General features: G+C 37.4%; 1 protein-coding gene across 1 annotated transcript in view; it reads left to right on the top strand.

Annotated features, from left to right (window-relative positions):
* Nucleotides 1-2,543: 2,543 nt before the first annotated feature.
* Nucleotides 2,544-22,924, top strand: part of ABHD12 (abhydrolase domain containing 12, lysophospholipase) — a 151,588-nt gene continuing 131,207 nt past the window's right edge. Inside the window, exon 1 of the mRNA XM_044663443.1 lies at nucleotides 2,544-2,817. Within this exon, the coding sequence (XP_044519378.1) occupies nucleotides 2,609-2,817 (209 nt within the window). The 5' untranslated portion in view covers nucleotides 2,544-2,608. The remainder of the gene's footprint in view (nucleotides 2,818-22,924) is intronic.

Below are 22,924 nucleotides of genomic sequence, written 5' to 3'. Positions count from 1 at the left end.
TCCTATATCCTGAGGATAGAAAGATGAAAAATAATGTCCTCAATAACCTTATAATCTTAGTAATGTAGTTATTATAAACTTTAAACTGCTTTCCTCACTAGAGCCCTATGAAAGAAAGTCTTTTTTCCTGTTTTTCCAAAGAGGAACCTGAGACTTAAAGAGGTTAAATGTCTACTCCATGGTTACAGAGATAGTAAGTAGTACATCTGGGAACTAAACCCAAGTCTTCTGATTCCAAGTCATATGTTTTGTTTTATTTTTTCCCACTAGCCATCAGTTCTAACTGCATTGTGAAATCAGGAAGTCTAATATATAGACATCTGAACTAATAGGCCTATAGAAAATACTCAGTTAATAAATGAAAAATTAATTAAATATATTTTCCAAAGTGCTTGAAGCATTAGGAAATCAGTGTAGTATAATAAAAAAAAAAGTGCTGGATTTAGACTCAGATTTTTACTACATGTGTGGTTTTATTGTGTGTGTCACTTTGGACAAGTCACTTAACCTCTCTGGGCTTTGCTTTCCTTATCAATAAAATGAATGGATTTAGCTTCTTGATCTCTTAGGTCATTTCTAGCTCTAAATCTCTGACTTTATGCCCATATATTTAGGTAGGTCTAAAATATTAATATTTTGAATACAATGATGTAAATTAAAATCTCAAATTATACTCCTATAAATCAAGTCCTTGTAGGGTCCTAATAGTTGTTAATGAATGACTGAATATTATATTTTGTTCGTAGCTTTATGACCACAAAGTAAAATACTTAAAACTGTCTTTTATAGATCTTGGGTAGTTTTGTATTTGACATTCTATACAGACTGCTTTCTGAAGAAAAACAATTAGAAACAGCAGTATCAAATAGCATAGCAAACAGCTACTGATTAACTAAAGGAGAGGTCATTTGTATCTCACTGAAACTGGTTTGAGTACTGTGTTATCTTTGAACAAGTCAGGTTCTGTTTTCAATACTAATTTCCAATAACAAATGGTTATCATTAAGATAACTATTTCATACATTATTCATCCTGACCACAATGACAGTGAAATAATTGTCAAGTGATTAGAAACTCTTTCCTTTTCAGTAAAAAACATTACCTCAGTTTTCTTAATTTGATAATAGTAGAAAGTGTGTTGGATTTGGATTCAAGGGTACTTGGGTTCATATCCTGGCTCTTCCATTTATTACATATCCAATAGTGAAGAAATAACTATCTCTTAGAATTTAGTTTCCTTATCTACCTTATTAGATGAGAGAGTTAAGTTAGATAACTTCTTAATTGGAGTAACTGGGTTCATATTCTAGGTCTTCCATTGACCAAAATTTCCAATTTTGGAGAAATCACTTCATCTCTCTAGGGCTGAAAGGGTTGGATTAGATGACTTTCAAGCTCTAAATCTAAAATTATGTCCCTCTGAAATGATAGTTGAAATATCTAGTATTGTCATCCGTCTTCCTTCCTGAAAGAACTGAGATTGCCAATCAACCTGGATTCTTGTTCTGGCTCAGCCCCTATCCAGTCGTGTAACCTTAGACAAGTAATTTCTTTCCTTTGGGTCACAGTTTCGTCATTTGTAAAATGATATTAAGATTCTCTCTCCCATTTACCTAATAGAGTTGTTGCAAAGATCAAATAAGATTATGAATACTGCTTTTCAAATTTTAAAGTCTTTTGGAAATGTCAGTTATTATTATTCATCATCTTACATTACCCTCTCCATAAGAGTATTAGATAGTTAATCAGAACATGCTGGATATGGTACAGACTCAATGATGAACTCTTTGTGTGGTGTGACCTTGATAAAGTCACTTCCTCTCAGTTTCTTCATGTGTAAAATAAGAGATTACAAAATTTATAGTGTTTAATGTTCTGCATTTTACAGTCAAGACCTTGGAATGACCAGTAGTAAGAAATATCTCTTGGGATCTTTTAAGAATCTGTATGCCCACTCTAGAGAAGCAGTTTATACTTTATGCATTTATGCTTTTTTTCTCTCTATGCTTGTCCATGAACACAGCAAAACCCATTTCTACTGGGTCCAAGAGATGGTATGGGTTCCCCGCCCCCTCCCCCCCAGGTAAGGGCAGGACCTGTCTTGGGGATTCTGTTTTTCCCTAACTGTGACAGCTTAGTCTGGCCCTTCTTAACATGGAAGCTGTGCTGGGCGTGCTCCGCCCAGGGCAGGAAGGGGAGGAATGCGAGTGGGAGTGGGAGGAGGCAGTCTGGAGGAGGGGGAGGCGTGTCCAGTGGGAAGCGGAGGAAGGGCGTAGCTTGTGATTGGTGGGCGGCGGCCGGCCGGGCCCCTGCAGCTGTTCTGTAAGTAGCTGTGGTATCGCCGGCCCCGGAGTATAATGTGAGCTAGCAGAGGCGCTAGGCAGCGAGTGCAGCCGGGATTCTGACTTTGCAGCGACTGCGGCAGCAGCAGCAGGAGAGAGCCGTAGGGCTGCGCGCTGTGCTAGACTGGGAGGAGGTGGTGGCGGGGACAGGGGTAGCGCAGGGAGGAGCAGCTGCTGCCGAAAGCTGAGGGAGGGAATAGGAAGGGATTTAGGTGCTCGGCTTGGGCGGCCTCAGTCTTGGGTGTCAGGCAGCCCTGGAGCTCGGAATGAGAAAGCGGAACGAGTCAGTTGCCTTGGAGCATGAGCGCTTCGCTGCCTCTGCCTCCTCCTCATCTTCCTCCTCTCCCTCTTCCCCTGCCACCGCTGCAGCGCTGGACAAGGATTGTCGCCTGAAGAAGAACCTGCGTCTGGCGGGCAAGGGGACAAAGGAGTTGGGCTCCTCCTCCAACGCGGGCATGAAGCGGGCGTTCGGCAGGTAAGGAGACGAGTCGCGACCTCGGACCCGAGTCTGTCTTCCCTTCCTCCCCTCACCTTGGAGAGCTGGGGCCTCGGCCTCATCCTTTCAGGGGTGCTAATTGGGAGAGCCTCTTCTCCCCTCTCTTCCCAAATTGCATAGAGCCGCCGACCCCGTCGGGAGACATGCAGGCAACCTAGCAAAGCCTTTTCCTCCGAGTGCGCACAGCACCCCCTCCCTCTTTACCCCCTTCCATTCCTCTTGCGACCTTGGCTTTCAGTTCTTATCTTCTATTCTACCCCTTCTCCCCACTCCAAAGTAAAGAGCAGCCCAAAAAGCCTGACCCCAGAAAAGCAGTTTCTCCCCTTTACTTGAGTCCTCTTGGGGGCAAGGTGGCAGCTGCTCATGTTAGCTTGAAGTCAGAGCTCAGCATCCTCCACTTATACCCAGCCAGATTCAACCTCCTTCCTCATTACCTACCTTTAAAAAAACCCTGTGAGCTTTAGTCCAAATTCAGCATCCTCCCCTTATATTCTTTAAGGTTGAGCATCCATCTACCTTTTCCCTCACCTCCATGCTCAGGTAAGCTTCAAGAGATGACCAGGGTCCTCCAATTCTTTAGATGGTCAACTTCCTACTAGTAGCATTCTACCCCTCCCAATTCCCTAAGGGGCATAGTACTTACCCATTATTTCTCCTAACCTACAGTTTTCCCTTGACCTGGTAAAGGAGCTAAGCTCAAATTTTCTTTCAACCTTTTTCCCAAGAGCCTGACTCCTCCCTCCCTTATATATACCCCTGAGAGACTGGCTGGGAAGCCTCTCTTCCTCTAGCTGATGTGATTGCTTCTTTTTCTAAGGGAGGTCTGGGGACATGCCTTCAATTCAGGTAGCATTTATTATGTGACTTAATGTTTTGCTAAGGGAATAGAAGATTATGGCAACACTCTGTACTACCCATTTACTCGATTAAGATGTTGGGAAGGTATACTTGAAGCTCACAAAAAGGCTGGTAACAATAGCATCTTTGGAGTGAGCTAACGAGGGAGAAGGAACCAGCTCTTGAATCTAAGGTAGAATGGAGGGGAACCTGGAAAGGTAGAGAGAGTTGTGAGTAGAGATAGTTTAGTTTAGGACAAAGCCCATTTCCTCCCAGTTTTCCTGGTTGCCTTGGTTTATGCAAAAGAGTCTACATAAGTTAAAAACTTAAGGAATTTTACCCCTTTCCTGCTCCCCTATTTTATAGTTAATAAAACTGCATCCATTGCACAGTACTACAAAGTCTTTTGGGAATAAAGTCAGCAGTTGTACACATTTCCAGAGATCTGCTCTCAGAACACAAAGCTATTATTAAATTCTTATTTGGCTAACTGAAACCTACAGTTTGATATTTGCAGCTACCTTATAACATTTGAAAACTAGCCAGATGGACCAGCCTTCCAATGAATACTGTAGAAAATGGTAATTTTTCTTTCCTGTAGGCAATCTCAGAATGCATTTATATATTAGCTGACCTTAAAACAAGTTTCATCAAATTTGACACACATAATTTTTCCAAATTTTCAGTCTTCTGGTAATATTCTAATATTTAGATGTTTATAGAAGAAGTACACTTAAATAATTGTAATATTCCATGCTCATATTTCTAAAAATTAGAATATGGTTATTAGGCATATTATTGGAATGAAATTGCTTTTTTGGGGTTGATGTCAAAGGAAGTTGGCTCTGTAAGTGTAAAAAGTATTATAATTATTCCCTAAAGAAGTCTGTCTTTCATTTCTTTAAACACGAGAAGTTTTAAAGTAAAATGTCAGTGCCATTTTCCTCCTAGGGCAGTAGTTCAAAGTTACTCCATATGAGTTATGACTAAAAAAGTTTTGTTTTTGTGTAAAAGCAGCTGACAGCTGGTCAAGGTGTTTCATGAGGCAGTCTAATGGTCTCATGCATTTTTTTAAGAACCTATCACAACTAGCATTAATTCATTTTAAGAATAGTCTAAGCATAAAACTTAAGAGATTTGAGCCATTTTTCAAAACAAAATGACCAAAATAGTTCTTATGCATAATAAATGATGTATGAGGACACTATGTATTGAACTAACCCAGCTTTTCTGTGAATGAGAGTCTGGCACCTTGGGTGAAAGGCAAAGTCATGCTCAGTTAAATCAAATTCTTCTAACAGAGCCTGAAGGTTTTGTCTCTGCATCACCCTTCAGACCTGTGGGCTGCAGAGGGAGGTAGAACTTGGCTTCTTCCTTTGAACAAGGCTTTGCAGGACTTTAACCAGAAGTCCATGAATTAAAAAAATAATGTTTTGATAACTTTATATATATTTGTGCATTGGTTTCTTTTGTAACCTTATGTATTTGTTTTTAAACATTTTAAAACTAATTCTGAGAAGAGGTCAATAGGCTTTACTGCACTGCCAGAGAAGTCCATGACACACAAAAAAATGTTATGACCTTCTGCTTTAGGGGAATGCAGAAAAGCTCTCTGGGTTTTGAAATAAAGACTTCTGGATGATACCATTTAGTTCATTTATCTTTATAAGACTATTAAGCATTTTTCCAAAAGCTAGAAAATATCCAAGAGGATAAATATTTTCTGGATGCCTTAAATACAAAGTACCAGGAAGAGAAGTTGTCTGATACGTTTAAGGCTATCTTGTGTGAATTGTTGGGATAGGAGAATACCATACAGAACTTTAGTGGAAATGGGAAGAGCTCTGGACTTTTAGTGAATTCAGTTCAATAAAATGTTGCAGATCACCTCTTTTCTTCAGGTTGCCAACGGTAAAGAAGTTGGCCGAGTAGTCTTAATGTCCTTTAATTTGGGGAATTCAGGCCTGGTGATATATTAGGATCTGTAAGTGACCTTGAATTTGGTGGAGGTCATTTTGAAATTCTTTTTCTAAGGAAAAGTAGGATTTTGAAATGACTCATTGGTGATGGATCAAAGTGCTAAAATAGTAACAGATTTACAGAGTTACACTAATCTGTACTCAATTATTGATTGCTTTCTTGATGCGTTCAAAGAGATAAGAGATATTGTTCTGCTTGCCCCCAGAAGGCAGATCTACATAGAAGTTGCAGAGAGACAGTATGGCCAGATATAAGGAAAACTTCCCAACAATCCAAGATATATAGAAGTGAAATGAGTTCAGGAGGTTGTGGAGGCCTCCAATCATTGGATATCTCGAATCCAAGTTTTGATGAGCATTTCTCAAGTGTGCTGTAGGGGAAATTCCTGTTCAGCTATGGGCAAGGGCTGGATGACCCCTGAGACCTAACAAATTGTGTTATTCTATAATATTTTTTGTGATTCCTCATTAAGTACCTTCTATGTGAAGAGCACTATTCTAAACATTGTATAGTCCATTGATATTAGAAGTGGGGAAGAAAGCGGAAAAAAACAGGGCTAGCTATAGTATTTAACAATATATAAAAAGTACATTAGGGCAACTGGGTAGCTCAGTGGAGTGAGAGTCAGGCCTAGAGACAGGAGGTCCTAGGTTCAAACCCAGCCTCAGCCACTTCCCAGCTGTGTGACCCTGGGCAAGTCACTTGACCCCCATTGCCCACCCTTACCAATCTTCCACCTATGAGACAATACACCGAAGTACAAGGTTAAAAAAAAAAAAAAAAAGTACATTAGAGAGCTGTGAAACAAAGTCCTGTGTGAGCCTGAAAAGAAAAGGAACTTAAGGACACATTGGGGATCAAAATAGGCTTTGAGAAGGTAATCTTTGAATTTAACTTTATAGAGTAAATTAGAAAGTAAACTGGCATAAAGAATGGTATGAAGGAAGGAATGGAAACAGAACTCAGGGCATATCTTGGGGTGCAAAGAGTAGTGAAGTTTGGGGCAGCTATAGCTCAGGGGATTGAGAGCCAGGCCAAGAGATGGGAGGTCCTGAATTCAAATTTGACCTCAGATATTTCTTAGCTTTGTGACCGTGGGTAAGTCACTTGATCCTCATTGCCTAGCCCTTAACACTCATCTGTCTCAGAACCAATACACAGTATTGATTCTAAGATGGAAGGTAGTAAGGTTTAATGGGAGTAATGAATGTGGAGATGAGTAATATAAAATAATTTGGGAAAAATGTTTGGCATTACTATAGATCCTAGAATGCCAAAGAAAGAAGTTTGAATTTGTGGTGCCACAAAAAAAAAAGGTGCCACAAATGCAATTTTAAGCAGGGAGTTATATATGTGTATATATTTATGTTTAATATAAATAAATATAATATATAAATGTAATATACCATAATTATATAAGACAGTATATAAAATTAAATATAATATTAATTATGAATGAATAATATAATATATTTTTAATGAATTGTTCTGACAATATGAAGAATTGATGGGAAGGGTCAAAAAAGTAAAGATGGCAAAATGTGTCAATAGAAGCCTTTATTATGATTCGAAGAGAGGTTTGATATAGGCAGTGTTGCAAAGACAGAATCAATCAGATTCAGTAATTGATTGAATAGAAGAAGTGAAGGAGAGGAGTAAAAAAAACCCCAAGTGTATCTTTTTTAACGCAAATTTTAATTAAAAACACATTTTCAAGTATATTTATCTGTCAATTAAATCTTCAAACTTTAGTACTTTAAATATCTTATATGAATGATTCCTGCTATTCAAGAATTTCATGTTTTGCAAACTAGTAGTAAACTTGGCCATTCCTTTTTTAGAATGTTAACCTTTCAGGTCCTCAGTTTGTTAGTCTATAAAATTAGGAGGTTGGGCTAGATGACCTCTAACATACTTACTATTTCTGTTTATGGTCCTATGTCATTTAATATGTCTTTTTAGTCAGTCAATAAATATTTATTAAGCACCTGCTATCTTCCAGGTATCTTTCCTAAGCTCTGGGGATACAAAGAAAGACAAAAGAGAGCCTCCCACTCTCAAGTTCACAGCCTAATGGGAAAGACAAAATGTAAACAACTATGTACAAACAAGATCTACACCGTACAGAATAAATTGGAAATGTCCAACAGAAGGAAGGCACTAGAATTAAAAGGTATTGGAAAAAGCTTCTTGTGGAAGGTGAGATTTTAGCTGGGGCTTGAAGGAAGCCAGAAGGCAGAAATGAGGAGAATGAGTCTTTCATGCCAGGAAAACAGCCGCCGAATATGCCTGCAATAGGGAAATGGAGTGTCATGTTTGAAGAATAGCAAGGAGGGTTAGTGTCATTAGATGGAAGAATATAGAAGGACACTGGTAGAAAGGAGAGAGTCAAGTGTGAGAAGACTGAAAAGTTAGAAGGCGGCTGGTTGTAAAGCACTTTGAATGCCAAATAGAGAATTTTTAAAAATGTGTTAAGAAAAATCTTTCTCCAGTTTATTATTTTTATTAAGAAAGCAAGAAAGTAATCTGAGATAAGTCTTAATAAAAATAATGGCATAGTAGGTAAATCCCTGGGTTTCAAATTCACTTAATAATTATGTGATAAAAGGCAAGTCAGTTAATTTCTCTGAGTTTATCTTCCTCATTTGAACTCTTTGTCATCTATAAAATTGTAAATATTAATCTTTTTCAGACTGTAATCTAGAGTTTGCCTATTTGACACTGCTACTGTAAGGTTAGGGGTGTCACACTCTCCAGTTTGTCAAAGGAGATTGAGAAATAATAAGGCAATATTTAACAAAATAAACAAAAATACAATATAGTAATAAAGTGTTAATTTGTGGCTTTTCAGGTCAGTCTGTAGCAGCAGTGATCCTTTTCTATTTGAATTTGACCCTACTGCTCCAGACCACTCTCTAAGCCTATAAATTGCAGAGAAGGTGCTGACTTACATTTATAGTTGGTAAAGGGGAATTTCTTCACCTGGGAGTTTGACATGCCAGTGAAATCACAGGGCCAAGTCCTATCCTAATACTTCTTACTACTTTTTTTTTTGCTATAAGAAAGTATCTTACAAACCTTAAACTTTATCTAAATATGAGTTATTAATGAAACACGTTTCACATTTACAAATATACTATGTGCCTACTATATATGTAAAACCCATGCCAGATGCTGGGATACAGAATTGAAAAAGATGATCTCTTCTTCCAAAAAGGTTATATTTTATAGAGGAAATAAGACATAGGTGCAAGTAATTGTACTACAAATTGTCATTATTAATTTCATATATTTATGTAGCATTTTATGTACATTTTCTCATTTTATTTTCAAAACAATCTCTCTTGAGCTCCAGCTTAACTGTTTAGATATAAGCACTTGAATGCCCCTATGAGTATATCAAATTTTGTATGTTCCAAAGTAATCTTTCCCCAAAACTCCACAAAAAGAAAACAAATCACAAAGTCTCCAGACTTCATTTTCCAGTCACCCAGGTTCCTTTTTGACTCTTCCCTTTTCCTTACCTGTTTCCAGTCCTTTGCCAAGATCTATCAATTTGACCTCCAAATTTCTCAAATCCAAATCCTTCTTTATTCCATTCACATGATCACCAGTAGTGAATTCAGGTCCACATTTTCTCTTGACTAGTCTACTTAATGACCTAATCTGTCCAAGTGCAATCTTGCTGCTCTCTTCTCATTCCTTTCAGAGATGTCAAAATAGTCTTCTTTTTGAATTTGTCTCCATATAACTTTGTTGCCCTATCCACATCCTTGTTGTTGCTATCTACTAATTATAGATAATTCTTCTTTCATTCTTCTGGAGCCTAGCACCTGGTTCACAGTCTTCCTTTCCACTTCACCTCAAGTTCTCATACTTGGAGACTTCCATATATATGTGACTGTCCTATCAAACACCCTGCCCACCACTTCATCAACATCTTCATCTCCCATGATCAATATCTTCATTTATCTCAGATACACATAGGGAAGGTCATACCATCTATTTCATCATTACTTTAAATCCAGACCTTTATTATCCAGAATGATGAAATTATTAACCTCTTATCTGTGTTATTTGGATTCTGGGGGTTCCATTTAAAAGTGTTTGACAAACTTCCTGTGGACATGTGGGGGACTTTGAAACTACATTTTCCGTGATCCAATGGGTTTCCGGTTTTGGACGTGGTGACATCTCCAACGTATAACGCAGCTTAAATTCGGAGGTTGAACTTGAGACTACCTCTTTGGCTACTTAAGGATGATGGGGGAAGGTATGGATGGGTGGCATTTTTTGAAATGGTCAGGCATGGTCTTATATATTTTACCAACATGGCCATGGTAATTAAAATATTACTTTTCCTCATAATATCAGCCTTTATCATTTTTAATCGTTACATATCTTTTAAACTTCCCCTCCAGTCTTGGTCATCCTAAATTTATTCTTTGAAGTGATACAACCATTATGAATGGGTGTACTGTAGATTTTATCTCATCTTAAATAGATCTTCACTGTTGTAAGTTAATACTTTTATTCTTTGATTGGCTTTCTGTCAGACTCCCCAAAGTAATTATTTTAAAGTTTTTCCCTCCTCAAGTTTCATACTTGGTCCCCTTTTTCAGTAGAGGAACTCATCTCCTACTTTACTAACAAAATAGAAGTCATAAGTTTCATCTAACCTGTTCTTTACTTCAGATATGCAAACTATCTCTTATTCTTTCCTTTTTTTTTTTTTGCCCTTGTTTCCAAGTCAAGGATAGTCCTTCTGTTTTTATTTTTTTATCTCATCTGTTCTCCAACAATTGCCTCTTTAAATCATCTCCCCCATCCCTCCATCTTTGATCTTTCCCCATTTATTACAGGCTTTTTCCCTGCTGCTTGCAACTTCCTGATTTCTCTCATCTTTAAGAAACCCTTACTCTACTCTACCACCCTTTTAAGTTAGCTTATATTTAGATGAGTAAAGCATTTATTAGGTACTTAGTGTTTCAGGGCCTGTGCTAATCGAATGAAATAAAAATATAAGCAAACAAGGCAGTCCCTGCTTTTAAGAAGCATACTTTATAATGAAGGAAGACTATACATGCTAGAAAGTCAGGAAGAGAGATGGAAATCATTCCTGTGTGAGGACACTTCAGAGAGCCTTCAGGAGGTGATGTGGAGGCCTGGTTTCCCAGAAGATAAAACCCAAAGTCTCACCAATCAGAGCTGGGGGGAGCCAGGAGTAGAGTTATTAGCTTCAGGTGGGGTAGAAATGGTTGTACAGTTGGATCTTTTACAACCCAACTCTTAGAAAAAAGCACCTATATATTCCTTACCTCCCACTAATTACTCACCCTTTTGCCATCTGACTTCACCACTCTGCTGAACTCCCATTCTTCAGGGTTATCAGTGATTCCTTAATTTTAAGACCTAATGCCCATTTTTTATACCTCTTCCTTCTTGATCTCTTTGTAGCACAGTGCTGACTATCCCCTTCCTCTTCTATTAACTTCTTTCTTCTCTGGATTTTCATGACGCTGCTTACTTGTGGTTCCCTGCCTTACCTATTGATGTTCCTCACTATCATCTCTTCTCTCACTGCTATTGCTGGTTCCTCCTCCTCCCTTTTACTTTCTTCCACAAGATATAGTGCCAGTTCTTAAACAAGAAGACCATGGAGGGATCATGTTTTCAGTGTAATCAGTTTCACAATTCTTTCTATCTATGCTTCCTTAGTCTTCTATGCTGGATCACTAGCAGTGTCCTACTCTAAAGCTCTGTTCTGAATCCTTTTCTTTTATTATTTTATAGACAGTGATCTTATGAGCTTCTGTGGGTTCAATTATAATTTTTTTATAGAGATTATCCTCAAATATACATGAGCAGTTTTCATAGCTCTGCTGGATGTGTACATTTAGATGTCCCATAGATACCTCAAAGTTATATGTCTCAAATGGAATTCATTATCTTTCAGCCTAGATCAACCACTCTTCTGAACTTCCCTAATTCCTTTGATTGAACTATCATTCTTCTAGCCATTAGGTTTGACTATGCAATTGTCCTTGATTCTTTGTTCCCCTCCCCCATATCTATTGTTACCAAATCTTGTGAATCCTATCTCTACAGCACCTTTTACATTTATTCTCACTTTTCCATTCACAGGGCTGCTAGCTTATTTCAGGCGATAAGGAGGTGACTAATAGGGATAATGGGATAGTCACCTCCTTATTCTCCTTTCCTTCACTCTCTTACATTTCCAATCCATATTCCACTTCTCTACCTCTGTATAGACTGCCCCCATAACTGAAAATTTCTCCTAAGTTCAGTTTCCATGTATGTGAAAGAAATTATTGAAGGGGGGGACCCTGATCATGAGTGGCTCATGAGGCGCCCATGTGAAAGTCAGTGGATAGAAAGAAATTTTGATAAACTGAGGCAAGTCCAGATTTTTGGTCTCATGACTTCTGAGTTGATGCTGATTGGGAGGTCCATATGGCTGTTGCCTAACAGTAAGCTAAATGGAGAAGCTAGAAAAGTAGTTTCTCTCTTCCTCCCATTTTCTAAGACATCTTTCTCGATCTTCCCCATCATCAGTGCTCTCTCTACTCACAAATGTGCTTGTATTTATTCATTATGTACTTGTTAAATATCCCCCTTCCCATTCCCCAATTTCAGAAATGAACTTCTTTTCTTTTTGATCTTTGTAATCCCAAGCATATAACACATACTAGGCCCTTAATAAATGTTCCCTTGCTCTCTTCCAAGAGAAACTATTTTACCCTCCCTACACACAAACAAATAAAAAAAGGGGTAGAGGCAATAGTAGAGCTTTAAGATTTGATGACTGGGGTTTTTATGTCCCTTTTACAGAAGAGGACATAAACTCCAAATGGTTAAATGATTTGCTCAATTATAATTATAAACCTCTAAAGATGGTAATAATTCTGGAATCTGTGATTTAAAGTATATAGATTTTTCTTTACAACCATAGAGATCACAATACTGCTCTGCTTTCCTAGATGATCTTTGAGATTCTGTGGCAGCCAAGTTTCTGGTGAATAGGCTTTCTGAATTTTGACTGGTCCTTGGACCACAAAAACACAGCCCAGGCTCAAGCCTGTGCACATAGTCTTTCCAGCTGGTAGTAACTGTCAAAGCTTGTGCTATTAGAGTAGGAATGATAACCGTAAAGTAGACTTTTTTGCGTACTCATTTTTAAAATCCTATCAAGTCAATAATGTAAGTAATAGTATCTCCATTTTATAGATGAAGAAAGTGAAGTTAGTTTTTTGCCCAAAGCCACATAGTCCAAAATTGGATCTCTCTAATTCCAAATTATAATTCAGCTGCCTGTAGTAATTGTTAAAATTGAGATTTGACCTCAGGATTTCTGATTCAATGTTGAGTATACTTTCTGCTGAAGGTTTGCAAGAGAAATATAAACCAATAGAGGAGGTGCTAGGAAGTTGAGAAGGTATTTTGAGGGAAACAGGAAGTCTTGGAAGATGTGACATGCATTCATGAAGATCTCCTTCCTGGACTAGAGCTTAAAGGATGAGAAGAATTTCCACAGATTATAGGGATTTGTGTGAGTGAAGGTATGGAGTTAAGAAATGGTAAATTAGGTTCTAGGAACATTATAGTCAAATTTCCTGAAAGGTATAGAATATATGAAGAGGAATATGAAAGTTGACTGGGAAAATTAGAATTAAAGTCTTAAAGTTTTAGAATTAAAGAGTTGGAAGGGAAGCCAGAGTTCATTCAGTATGTAAATAATAACTCATATATGTATAGAATCCCTAGCTATAGATGTCATAGGAGCAATAAGTTTTTTCCATTCCACTTTTGGACTGTGTCAATTGGTAGACTTTTACCTTGTATTAGTCTGGAATTTACCTCTTTTTAGCTTCTACCATTGTGCAAATTCTCCCCTCTGGGCCCAAGAGCAAATCTTATCTCTCTTTCACTTAATCTTTTTTCCCAAATTCATCTCTTCCATAAACATTCCCAGGCCCTTCATCCAATCTTACACCTTGCAACCAGATTGTGAAGGACCTTGAATATCAGGCTTATTAGTCTTTATTCCATAGACTGTAGAAAGTCATTGAAGTTTTTTGGGCATAGAACTAAACTCATCCATGCATTAAGGAGCCATTTATCCTTTCTGGGCCTCCATTTCCACATCTGTAAAATGTGTGGACTTACATGAACTTATTATATGAACTCCAATGTCTCTTATAGTCCTAGATCCATGATCCTAATATTATTTGTATTGCTCAGCAGATCTGAACTATTAGAGTTGCTGACATTCAGATTGTGCTTTAAAGTTTTCATTGGCTTATGTACCTTATCTCACAACTTTTAGCCTCTATTTCCTGTGAAATGGGCATAATAACTGTAGAGCCTAACTCATGAGGTTGTGATTTAGGATTATATTGAGCCAAATATGGAGCTAGAAGGGACCTTAGATTTAATCTAGTTCATTGTCTTCATTTTACGGATGAGGAAACAAGCCCAGGGCAGGTTGAGAGACTTGTTCAAGGGCTTTGAAGTTGAGTCTCTCCTGACTCCAAAGCCACTGCTTTTTCTATTATGCTCCAATCTACAAGTCTAAAAGAATCAATAATCTGGATCCATTCTGATGTTAGAAATTACAAAGAACTGTGATGCTGATTACATTTCTGGTATAATTCCTCTTCCTCTCTCACACTCTTTCTTTATCCTGTCCCTCTTCAAAAAGATTTTACTTCTAACCCACTGCCTCCCTAGATCTGTTCTTCCTTTTCTCACCCTGTCCCCACCTCCTTTTTCTTCTCCTTTTCTCTTCCTATTTTTCCTATTGGGTAAGTTACAGGACATCTGATAGTTCTAAGGCCCCATGGACCATTCAATAATGTCCAACTCATTGTGGCCCCATGGACCATAGCAGAATGATAGCTCCACTATCTCTTGAAGTCTGTTCAAGTTCATGTTCATTGTTTCCATGACATTCTCTATTCATCTCATCCTCTGCTGTCCCCTTTTCCTTTTGCTGTCAGTCTTTACCAACTTCAGGGTCATTTCCAGTTAATTTTGTTTTCTTATTTGGCCAAAGTATTTAAGCATCATTTTTTAGTATTTGACCTTCCAGTGAATAGTCTGAATTAATTTCTTATACTATAGACTGATTTGATCCCCTTGTTTTTCCAGGGACTCTCAAAAGTTGTTTTTATCACCATGATTTGTAAGTGTTGATTCTGAGATGCTCTGCTTTCCTTATATTCCAACTCTTATAGCTGTGTATTAGTACTGGAAAAACCATAGATTTGGTTATATGAACAATTGTCAGAAAGATGATATCTCTGATTTTTAGTATACTTTTCAAATTTATCTATAGTTATTTTTAATATGAAAAATGCTCTATATCATGATTGATTAGATAAATGCAAATGAAAAACTCTTAAAGGTACCACCTCACACCTATCAGAAATGGCAGGTGCTGGAAGGAATGAGGGAAAAATAGGTACATTAATGAACTGTTGGTGGAAAGGTAAACTGGTCTAACCATTCTGAAGACCAATTTGGATCAAAGCCACTAAGCTGAAAAGGCTATAAAACTGTACATAACCTTTGACCCAGCAATACCACTGCTAGATCTGTATCTCAAAGAGATCAAAGAAAAAGACCCTATATATACAAAAGTATTTATATCAGCTCTTTTTGTGGTGGCAAAGAATTTGAAATTGAGAGGATGCTCATTAATTGGGGAATGGCTAAACAAGTTGTGTTAGACTATTTAGTGTGGTATAAGAAATAACGGAGGGTGGTTTCTGAAAAAACATGGCAAGACATATATGAACTGATGCAAAGTAACTGGAGAAGAACCAGGAGATCATTGTGCACAGTAACAGCAATGTTGTAATGATCATTTTGAATATCTGATCAATGTATCACATTGATATAATGATTCAAGACAAATCCAAAGAACTCAATGAAAAAATATTATCCATATCCAGAGAGAACTGATGATGTCTGAGTGCAAACTGAAGTTTGATTTTCTGAATTTTTCTTGCTCTTTTTTGAAATATGGCTAATATGAAAATACTTTTTGCTTGATTTCACATGTGTAATTGATATATTGCTTTGCTTTCCTGTTGGGGGGGTGGGGTTAGAGAAATGGAAAGAATTTGGAAATCAAAATTTAAAAAGAAAAGAATGTTGAAAATAATTTTTAAAATGTATTTAAAAAAAAGGAACTATCAGAGGTCTAAAGCTTTCAAGAACATCAGAGCATCTTAATCCTCAAAACCCGCCAGAGACTGGGAGCAAAGTATATGTTTCAAATATAGAGCATCTTTAATCAGGCCCTGAGGATTCAGTTACCAAGTATTTACTGACTTAGATGTGCAAAGCAGTCTTCCATTTTCACACAATTCTTGAATGAGTCTCAGTCAAAAAGTACTTCTTTTTCTTTTGACTAATGAACTGCCACCTCCTCCTTGCCTACGTTCCATGCTCGAGTTTCTTAACTAAGTGAAAATTTCTCTTCTTTTTTTTTGTAAACTTCTTTTTAAAATAAAAAATATTTTAATTCCTTTTTGTTTTTATATCACCTTCATTTCTCAGCATAAAAGAACAAACAGGTCCAGAGAAGTTGAATTATCTATATCACATAACAAATTGGTGGTAGAGTTAGAAATTGAACCTAGACCTCTTGACACCTGGTCCAGTGTATTTTCCACTATAAGTCATGATAAATCATGCATTCATAATGGTTTATTCTTGGCTTAAAAATTTTTTTAATTGGATGTGTGATCTTATCACTATAAAGAGTTCTTTTAGAAAAAAAGTTTTTAGTTAAAAAATTTTTAATCATCAAAAATACCTCTTTCACTCCCTTGTCCTCTCCAAGAAAGAAAGAAAAACAAAACCTCTCTTACAGACCCACACAGTCAAGCAAAACAAATTTCTGAAGATGTGGCCACCTGAAATGTTCTATCCAGATGCGGGACATTATTCCTAATCTGATGAATACAATGAGTAGGATACAATACAATGAAACTTCGCAAGAGTTGCCTTAGAAACAGACTGACAGATGAGCATTTCCTTTCCTTTGGCCCCCTTCTTAAAAAGTTTGCTCATCACTGTCTTAGACTATACTCTTGAGTCCATCATCTTTTAGGAGGCAAGTAGCATGTTTCATCATGTCATTACATAGATCAGTGTACCTAAGTCTTTGAAACTTTTGTCTAGTTTGTTTATTTTTTAAATTTAAATGTGTTTATTATATTTTTTCCAGATTACATCTAGATGCAATTTTTAATAATGGTTTTTTCACATTTTGTGATCAATAATCTCTTCTTCCCTCTCTTTCCTCCCCTTCACCCCAGACAAAAAGTAATATGGTATGTGCTGTCATGCAATACATATTTCCATCTTCATCATATTATAAAATAAAACATATCACTTATACAAAAAAAAACTCATGAAGGAAAGTGAAAAATGATTTGCTTTGATCTGCATTCAGATTTCATCAAATTTTTTCTGTGGCAGTGTGGATAGCTTTTTTTTTATCTTGAATCTTTACAGTTGTCTTGGATCCTTACATTGCTGATAATAGTTAAGTCATTCCCTGTTGATCATTGGTCTTTTATTGCTGTTACTGTGTATAATGTTCTTTTGGTTCTGCTCACTTGCTTTTCATTACTTCATATAAATGTTTCCAGTTTTTTTTTTATGACTACTCTGTTGATCATTTCTTAGGTTTGATTGTATTCTATCACTGTCATATAAACACAGCTTGTTCATCCATTCTCCAATCCAATTGACATCCCTTTAGTTTCCAATTCTTTGCCACCACAATATGAGCTCTTTTCTTGCACTGAAATGCTACATAGGTTCACACAATCCATAGACCTCTGTCAAGCTTCCTTATGCCAGCCTATACTAAACAAATAGCCTTTTGTGATTTTCCCCTCTCAATTTCCTAATCAGTTGATCTAGTTTCCTTCCTTCCTTTCTTCCTTCCTTCTTTCTTCATTCCCTCCCTCCCTCCCTCCTGTTTTAGAATTAATGTTAAGTATTGCTTCTAAGAGATAGAAGATCAGTAAGGGTTAGACAATGAGGATTAAGTGACTTGCCCAGGGACACACAGTAGGAAGTATCTGAGGATGTTGCAAGTGCGATTATATTTCTTCCTGCTATCCTACTCTTTTATCTGCCTCTCTCCTTCCTTTTTCTTCATCGTTTTTTCACAATGTCATCTCCACTCCTCCACTTCATCCCCACCTCTCCTGAGTCCTTTTTGGCAATGTCCTTCCCTTCTATTGTGCTTATTGGAACCTCCACTCTATCATTAACAAATTTCCCATTGTTTAGAATTCTTCTCACATTCCTTCTATCTTGGATTCACAAAAACCTGGCCTCCCTTTAGATAACATTGATAATGCAGATAATCCTGGCCACCTTCTATAGTAATGGATACACCTTCCCTTGATATACTCAACTAGTAGTATATATGCTCAGTGTCTCTTCCTGACCTTCAATATAATATCACTGAGCAACTTCCTCCCTTTTAAAGTTTACTTCTATCATTCAACTCATCCTGTTTACATTCTGGCTACTGTTATCTGTCAGCTCCTAGGTTACTCTTCTTTCTCATAGAGTTCAGTTCTTCATTCATCCTTTTCCTTTTTGCTCCCTGACCTCCTACTTGGAGAGTTTAGTATATACATATTTCCATTTTCTTCAGCTTCCTGGACTTATCAGTTTATCAGTATCCTTAACTCCCCAATGTGAACATTTACTTCATCTCTGCCACACCTAGGATTGGCCAGCATCCTTAACTGCTCTACTTCTATCATCCAGAATTTTGAAGTTTTTTTCTCTCATTATATCCATCTTCTCTTCTATTTCATTCTTCCTAAATTTATTCTTTGTCCTAACTGCCTCCTCCACTCACCCTATCCCCACCCTTCACCTCCCAGTCAAGTGATTATCCCTGTTCTATCCTGTCTCCCCTTCACTTAACTAATTGTATTTATTCTGTCACCTGTCCCTTGAATGCCTTATCCCCTTGCTTTTTGACACTTAGGGTTTGGAACCCCAAAATTAGTTTGACCTTAGCTCATCACTTTCTCTTTTCTAAGGCTGATTATAACCTGGAACAAGTTACACAGCCAGGCTTTTTCTTGGGAGGCCACATAGGTTGGGAGTAGACTAGTGTTGGAATCAGGGAATTCTAGGTTCTATTCTTGACACATCATAATGACTTTTGAACATTGGTGAGTCTGAGACATCCATCATTATTCCCTTTCCTCACCTTGATGTTCTCTCATACTTTATTCTGGTTTTGGAGGAAGTTGGCTCTGTTCTTTGCTAAGGACAATCCTTACTTATGTCCTTGATCTTATCCCCTTCTGTATCTAGTAATTACTCCTTCAAGCTTCTCTTTTACCTTCATTCTCTTTCTGACTACATTTTGGCTCTTTATCTCCTGCCTAAAAAACAGTCCTAAATCTTCTCCAGCTTCTAAACTCTGACTCTACCATCCCCTCTAGCTATTGTCTTATGTCTCTCCTCCCTTTAATGATTAAATGCCTAGAAAAGGTCACCTGTTCTTCATATCTTAGTCTTCAAACCCTTTGCAATCTAGTGTCAAACTTACCACTTAACTGAAACTATTCTCTCCAAATTTACCAGTGAGCAAGTCTTAATTATTTATCTAATGATTCATTTTGTTTAACCTTTTCCCTTTTGACCTCTTTTGACACTTTTGACACTGTTGACTCCTCTCTTCATGGATACTTTCTAGCCTCTGGGTTTTTGTGACATGCTTTTCCTTGATTCTCCTATCAATCTGAGTACTGCAGATCATCAACATCCCTATCCTTTCAAGTTCTGTTATAAGCTCTCTTTTCTTTCTCTAAATTCTTACTTAGTGATATTAGCTCTTTTAGTTTAAACTATCATCCCTATGCAGATGACTCTCCCAAATCTAGATCTCTGTCTCCGTAGCTCCAGGCTTTCATAATCTGTCACCTTGATCATTGCAATCTTTTAATTGACTTCATGCTTCTAATCTCTCTCCTCTTCCATGTATCCTGCATACATTTGCCAGTTTTCTAATGCAGAGGCCTGATCATGTCACTGTCCTGTTGAAGACTCTTCAGTGTCTCCCCAGTATACTTGGAGAGATAACACAAACTCCTCAGCTTGGCATTGAGAGTTCTTCATGATCTTGCTCCAACCCATTATTCCAGATTCCTGAAATTCCAGTAATTACATTTTACTCCCCCTTCATATACTCTACATTCCACAAAAATTGGCACACATTCTATTCCCCAAACTCTGCATTCCATGTCTTTGGCACAGGCTGTCTGTCCACCATTGCAATCATTGTACTCTCATTTGATCTCTACCTTTTGGTTTTCATCAAGGCCCACCTGCATTGCCACCTTCTCCAGGAAGCCTTTCCTGATCCCCCTGGTTTGTTAATATTTTCTCTCCCCTAAAACAGTTTCATATTTATGAATCTACATGCATATTTTATGTCTCAGTGTTATATAATCTCCTTGAGGTAGAAGGACAGTTTTCCATTTTAATTTTATTTCACAGTGATCTATCTCAATGCCTTGCATATAATAGATACTTAATAAACGTTTGAATTGAATCAAGTCTCTTTGACTCTTTCATTCATTCTTTATTTGAATGCTTTTTATATGTCCAGCACTGTTCAAGGTAATACTGAGTTTGACATAATGAAAAATTGTTCACACACTTGTGTTTTGTTTTAATATACTTTTAGGAAATGAAATATTAATTGCAAAATGTTTAGCTTTGTGTCTGATACTTAATAAATATTTCTTCTCCTTCCAAATAGGCAAGACCTGGCCTGATTTTGAGGTTTTCTGTGCAATAGGCCTTTAACTTAAAAAGTTAATTTTTTCCCCCTGCATGAATATGGGCTGAGTTTTGTTTGAATCAATGCTAGGAAATTTGTAGATGTCTAAATCTTTAATGGAAGCCTATTTACAAAAGAAGGAATTTGTATTATTGTAGGGTGCTTGAGGTGAACCCCCGGGTTTTGGGAAGGGTACCTTTTCAAAGGATGCAAGACTTCAAAACTTAGCTTAGAAATAAAAAGAGAAATTTATTAATTTGGAACTCATGTTGAATTTGGTTGGGAGGACAGCATAGATGGAAAGCTGCCTCCTAGAGGACATCAAGTCTGGTGTCTTTATACCCTTCATAACAGATGATAGGTGACTTCAGGAAGGGATGCACCCAGGCACAGGGGGGGGGGGGTGGGGGTTGGTCATCTGACCAGTGTCAGCCTGAAGACATAGGACTGACTCTCGTTGTTTAGGGGACAGATGGATGTCTGAGCTACAACCTGATGGTATCAAGGTGTGTAGCCTGGAGGTGTACCTCTATGTCCACTGAAAGGACTATCCAAGGAGAATAATCCTCTCAGGGTCTTAGAGGAGTTATCAGATGTTTTTGGGTCAGGAGTCCGGAGGATAGAAGGGAGCAAAGGAATTTCCTGCTTACAATTTGCCTGAACCACTTCTATAGTTTTGGGGGTACAAAGCCCATACCAGTACCATCACCTTTACTGGCTTCAAAGTTGAGTAATTTGGAAAAAAGATTGACCTGGAATTTGAAAGTCTCCCAAATTTATGCTGTTGTACAAATTTTCTGTGCTCTAGGACTACTCCTAATTCCTTTTAAAAGTGGTGGCATTTACATTTCCAGATATACTAATTTCAAATTGTTGAGAGATTTTATGTATGGAGTTTTTTTAATTGTTATCCTTCAGTGAGACATACCTTCTACTTCTCTGAAGAAAGTGGTGTACTGTAGGTCCAGAATGAAATATACATTGATGAACAGAGACAACACACAGGGTTTTTTTGTTTGTTTACTAGCTCATTATAAGGTGTTCTGTATGGGGAATGGTCTTTGGGAAGTAAGTGACATTTTAAAATCACATAAATCATTTCAGTTGCTTTTTTTAAGGAGAGAATGTTTTAAATATGTATTATATCATCATACATACAGATGTATGTGTGTGTGTATATAAAGTTTTTCTAAATTTGGTGCTATGAATAACCCAGACAAAGCCCATTCTTACCTGTGAAGGGAATATGGTGCTGGATTTGGAGTGAGGAAGAACCTAATTTTGAATTTGACATACTAAACAAGTCATTTAACCTCTTTGTGCCCCTAGGCAGTTCTCCAACTCAACAAATTACAATCAATCAACAGACATTTATTAAATGCTTACTGTATACCAGTAATTCCTCACATTGAAGAATCAGGGGTTCGATGCAGATATCTGTAATGTCTACCTCCTAGGGTTGTGTGGAACTTCAGATGAATTGATATATTTAAGTACTTTGCAAAGCTTCAACCTTTGTGCCAGCATTTAATCTGGTACCATTTATGAAAAATGATAAATATTTTCTTCTAAACTGTTGAGATTAAGTTTGCATTTTGCCTGTGTCAGTCAGTAAATACTTGTTAAACACTTAATATACACCAGACACTTTGCTAAACTCTGAGGTTACAAAGAAAAGCAAAAATACAATTCCTGCCCTTTAGAAGTTATGGTCCAATGAGGGAAACAATATGCAAATAACTATATTCAAATAAGCTCCATACAAGATATATTGGAAATAATCTTTAGAGGGCATGTACTGGGATTGAAAAGGCTCCTGTATATAGGAGATAAGATTTTAGCTGGATTCGCATAAAGGTGGAGAAAGTTGGAGGCAAATATGAGGAGGAAGAGCATTCTGTCCAGGGGAATATCCAGTGAAAATGCCCAGAGTAGGGAGGCAAGCGTCTTGTTTGAGGAACAGCAAGAAGGCACTTGGCAGCTAGGTGGTACAGTATATAAGAGTGCCAGGCCTGAAGTTAGAAAGATTCTTCTCCCTGAATTCAAATCCAGCCTCAGACACTTACTAGCTATGTGACCCTAGACAAGTCCCTTAAGCCTTTATGTCTTGGTTCCTCATCTGTCAAATGAGATGGAGAAGGAAAGGGCAAACCCTTCCAGTCTCATTGCCAAGAAAACCCCTTGAGGTTACAGAGTTGGGCATGACCAACAACAACAAAAAATACAAGGCAGTTGTCATTGGAGCACAAGGTGGATAGAAGTAGATATAAATTTTAAGAAAACTGAAAAGGGAATTTTTCTCTGACTTATGTAGGAACTAAAGCCCTTCTTTGGTATTAGTAATAACATATTCCAACCCACTGAGCCAGCCAGCTGAGAAGGTATGAAACTTCATATTTTATTTTT

This window comes from Gracilinanus agilis, chromosome 2, assembly GCF_016433145.1.
Source record: "Gracilinanus agilis isolate LMUSP501 chromosome 2, AgileGrace, whole genome shotgun sequence".
Taxonomy (NCBI): Eukaryota; Metazoa; Chordata; class Mammalia; order Didelphimorphia; family Didelphidae; genus Gracilinanus; species Gracilinanus agilis.
Note: the sequence above shows the minus strand (reverse complement) of the source record. Positions and strands in the feature narration are given on the sequence as shown.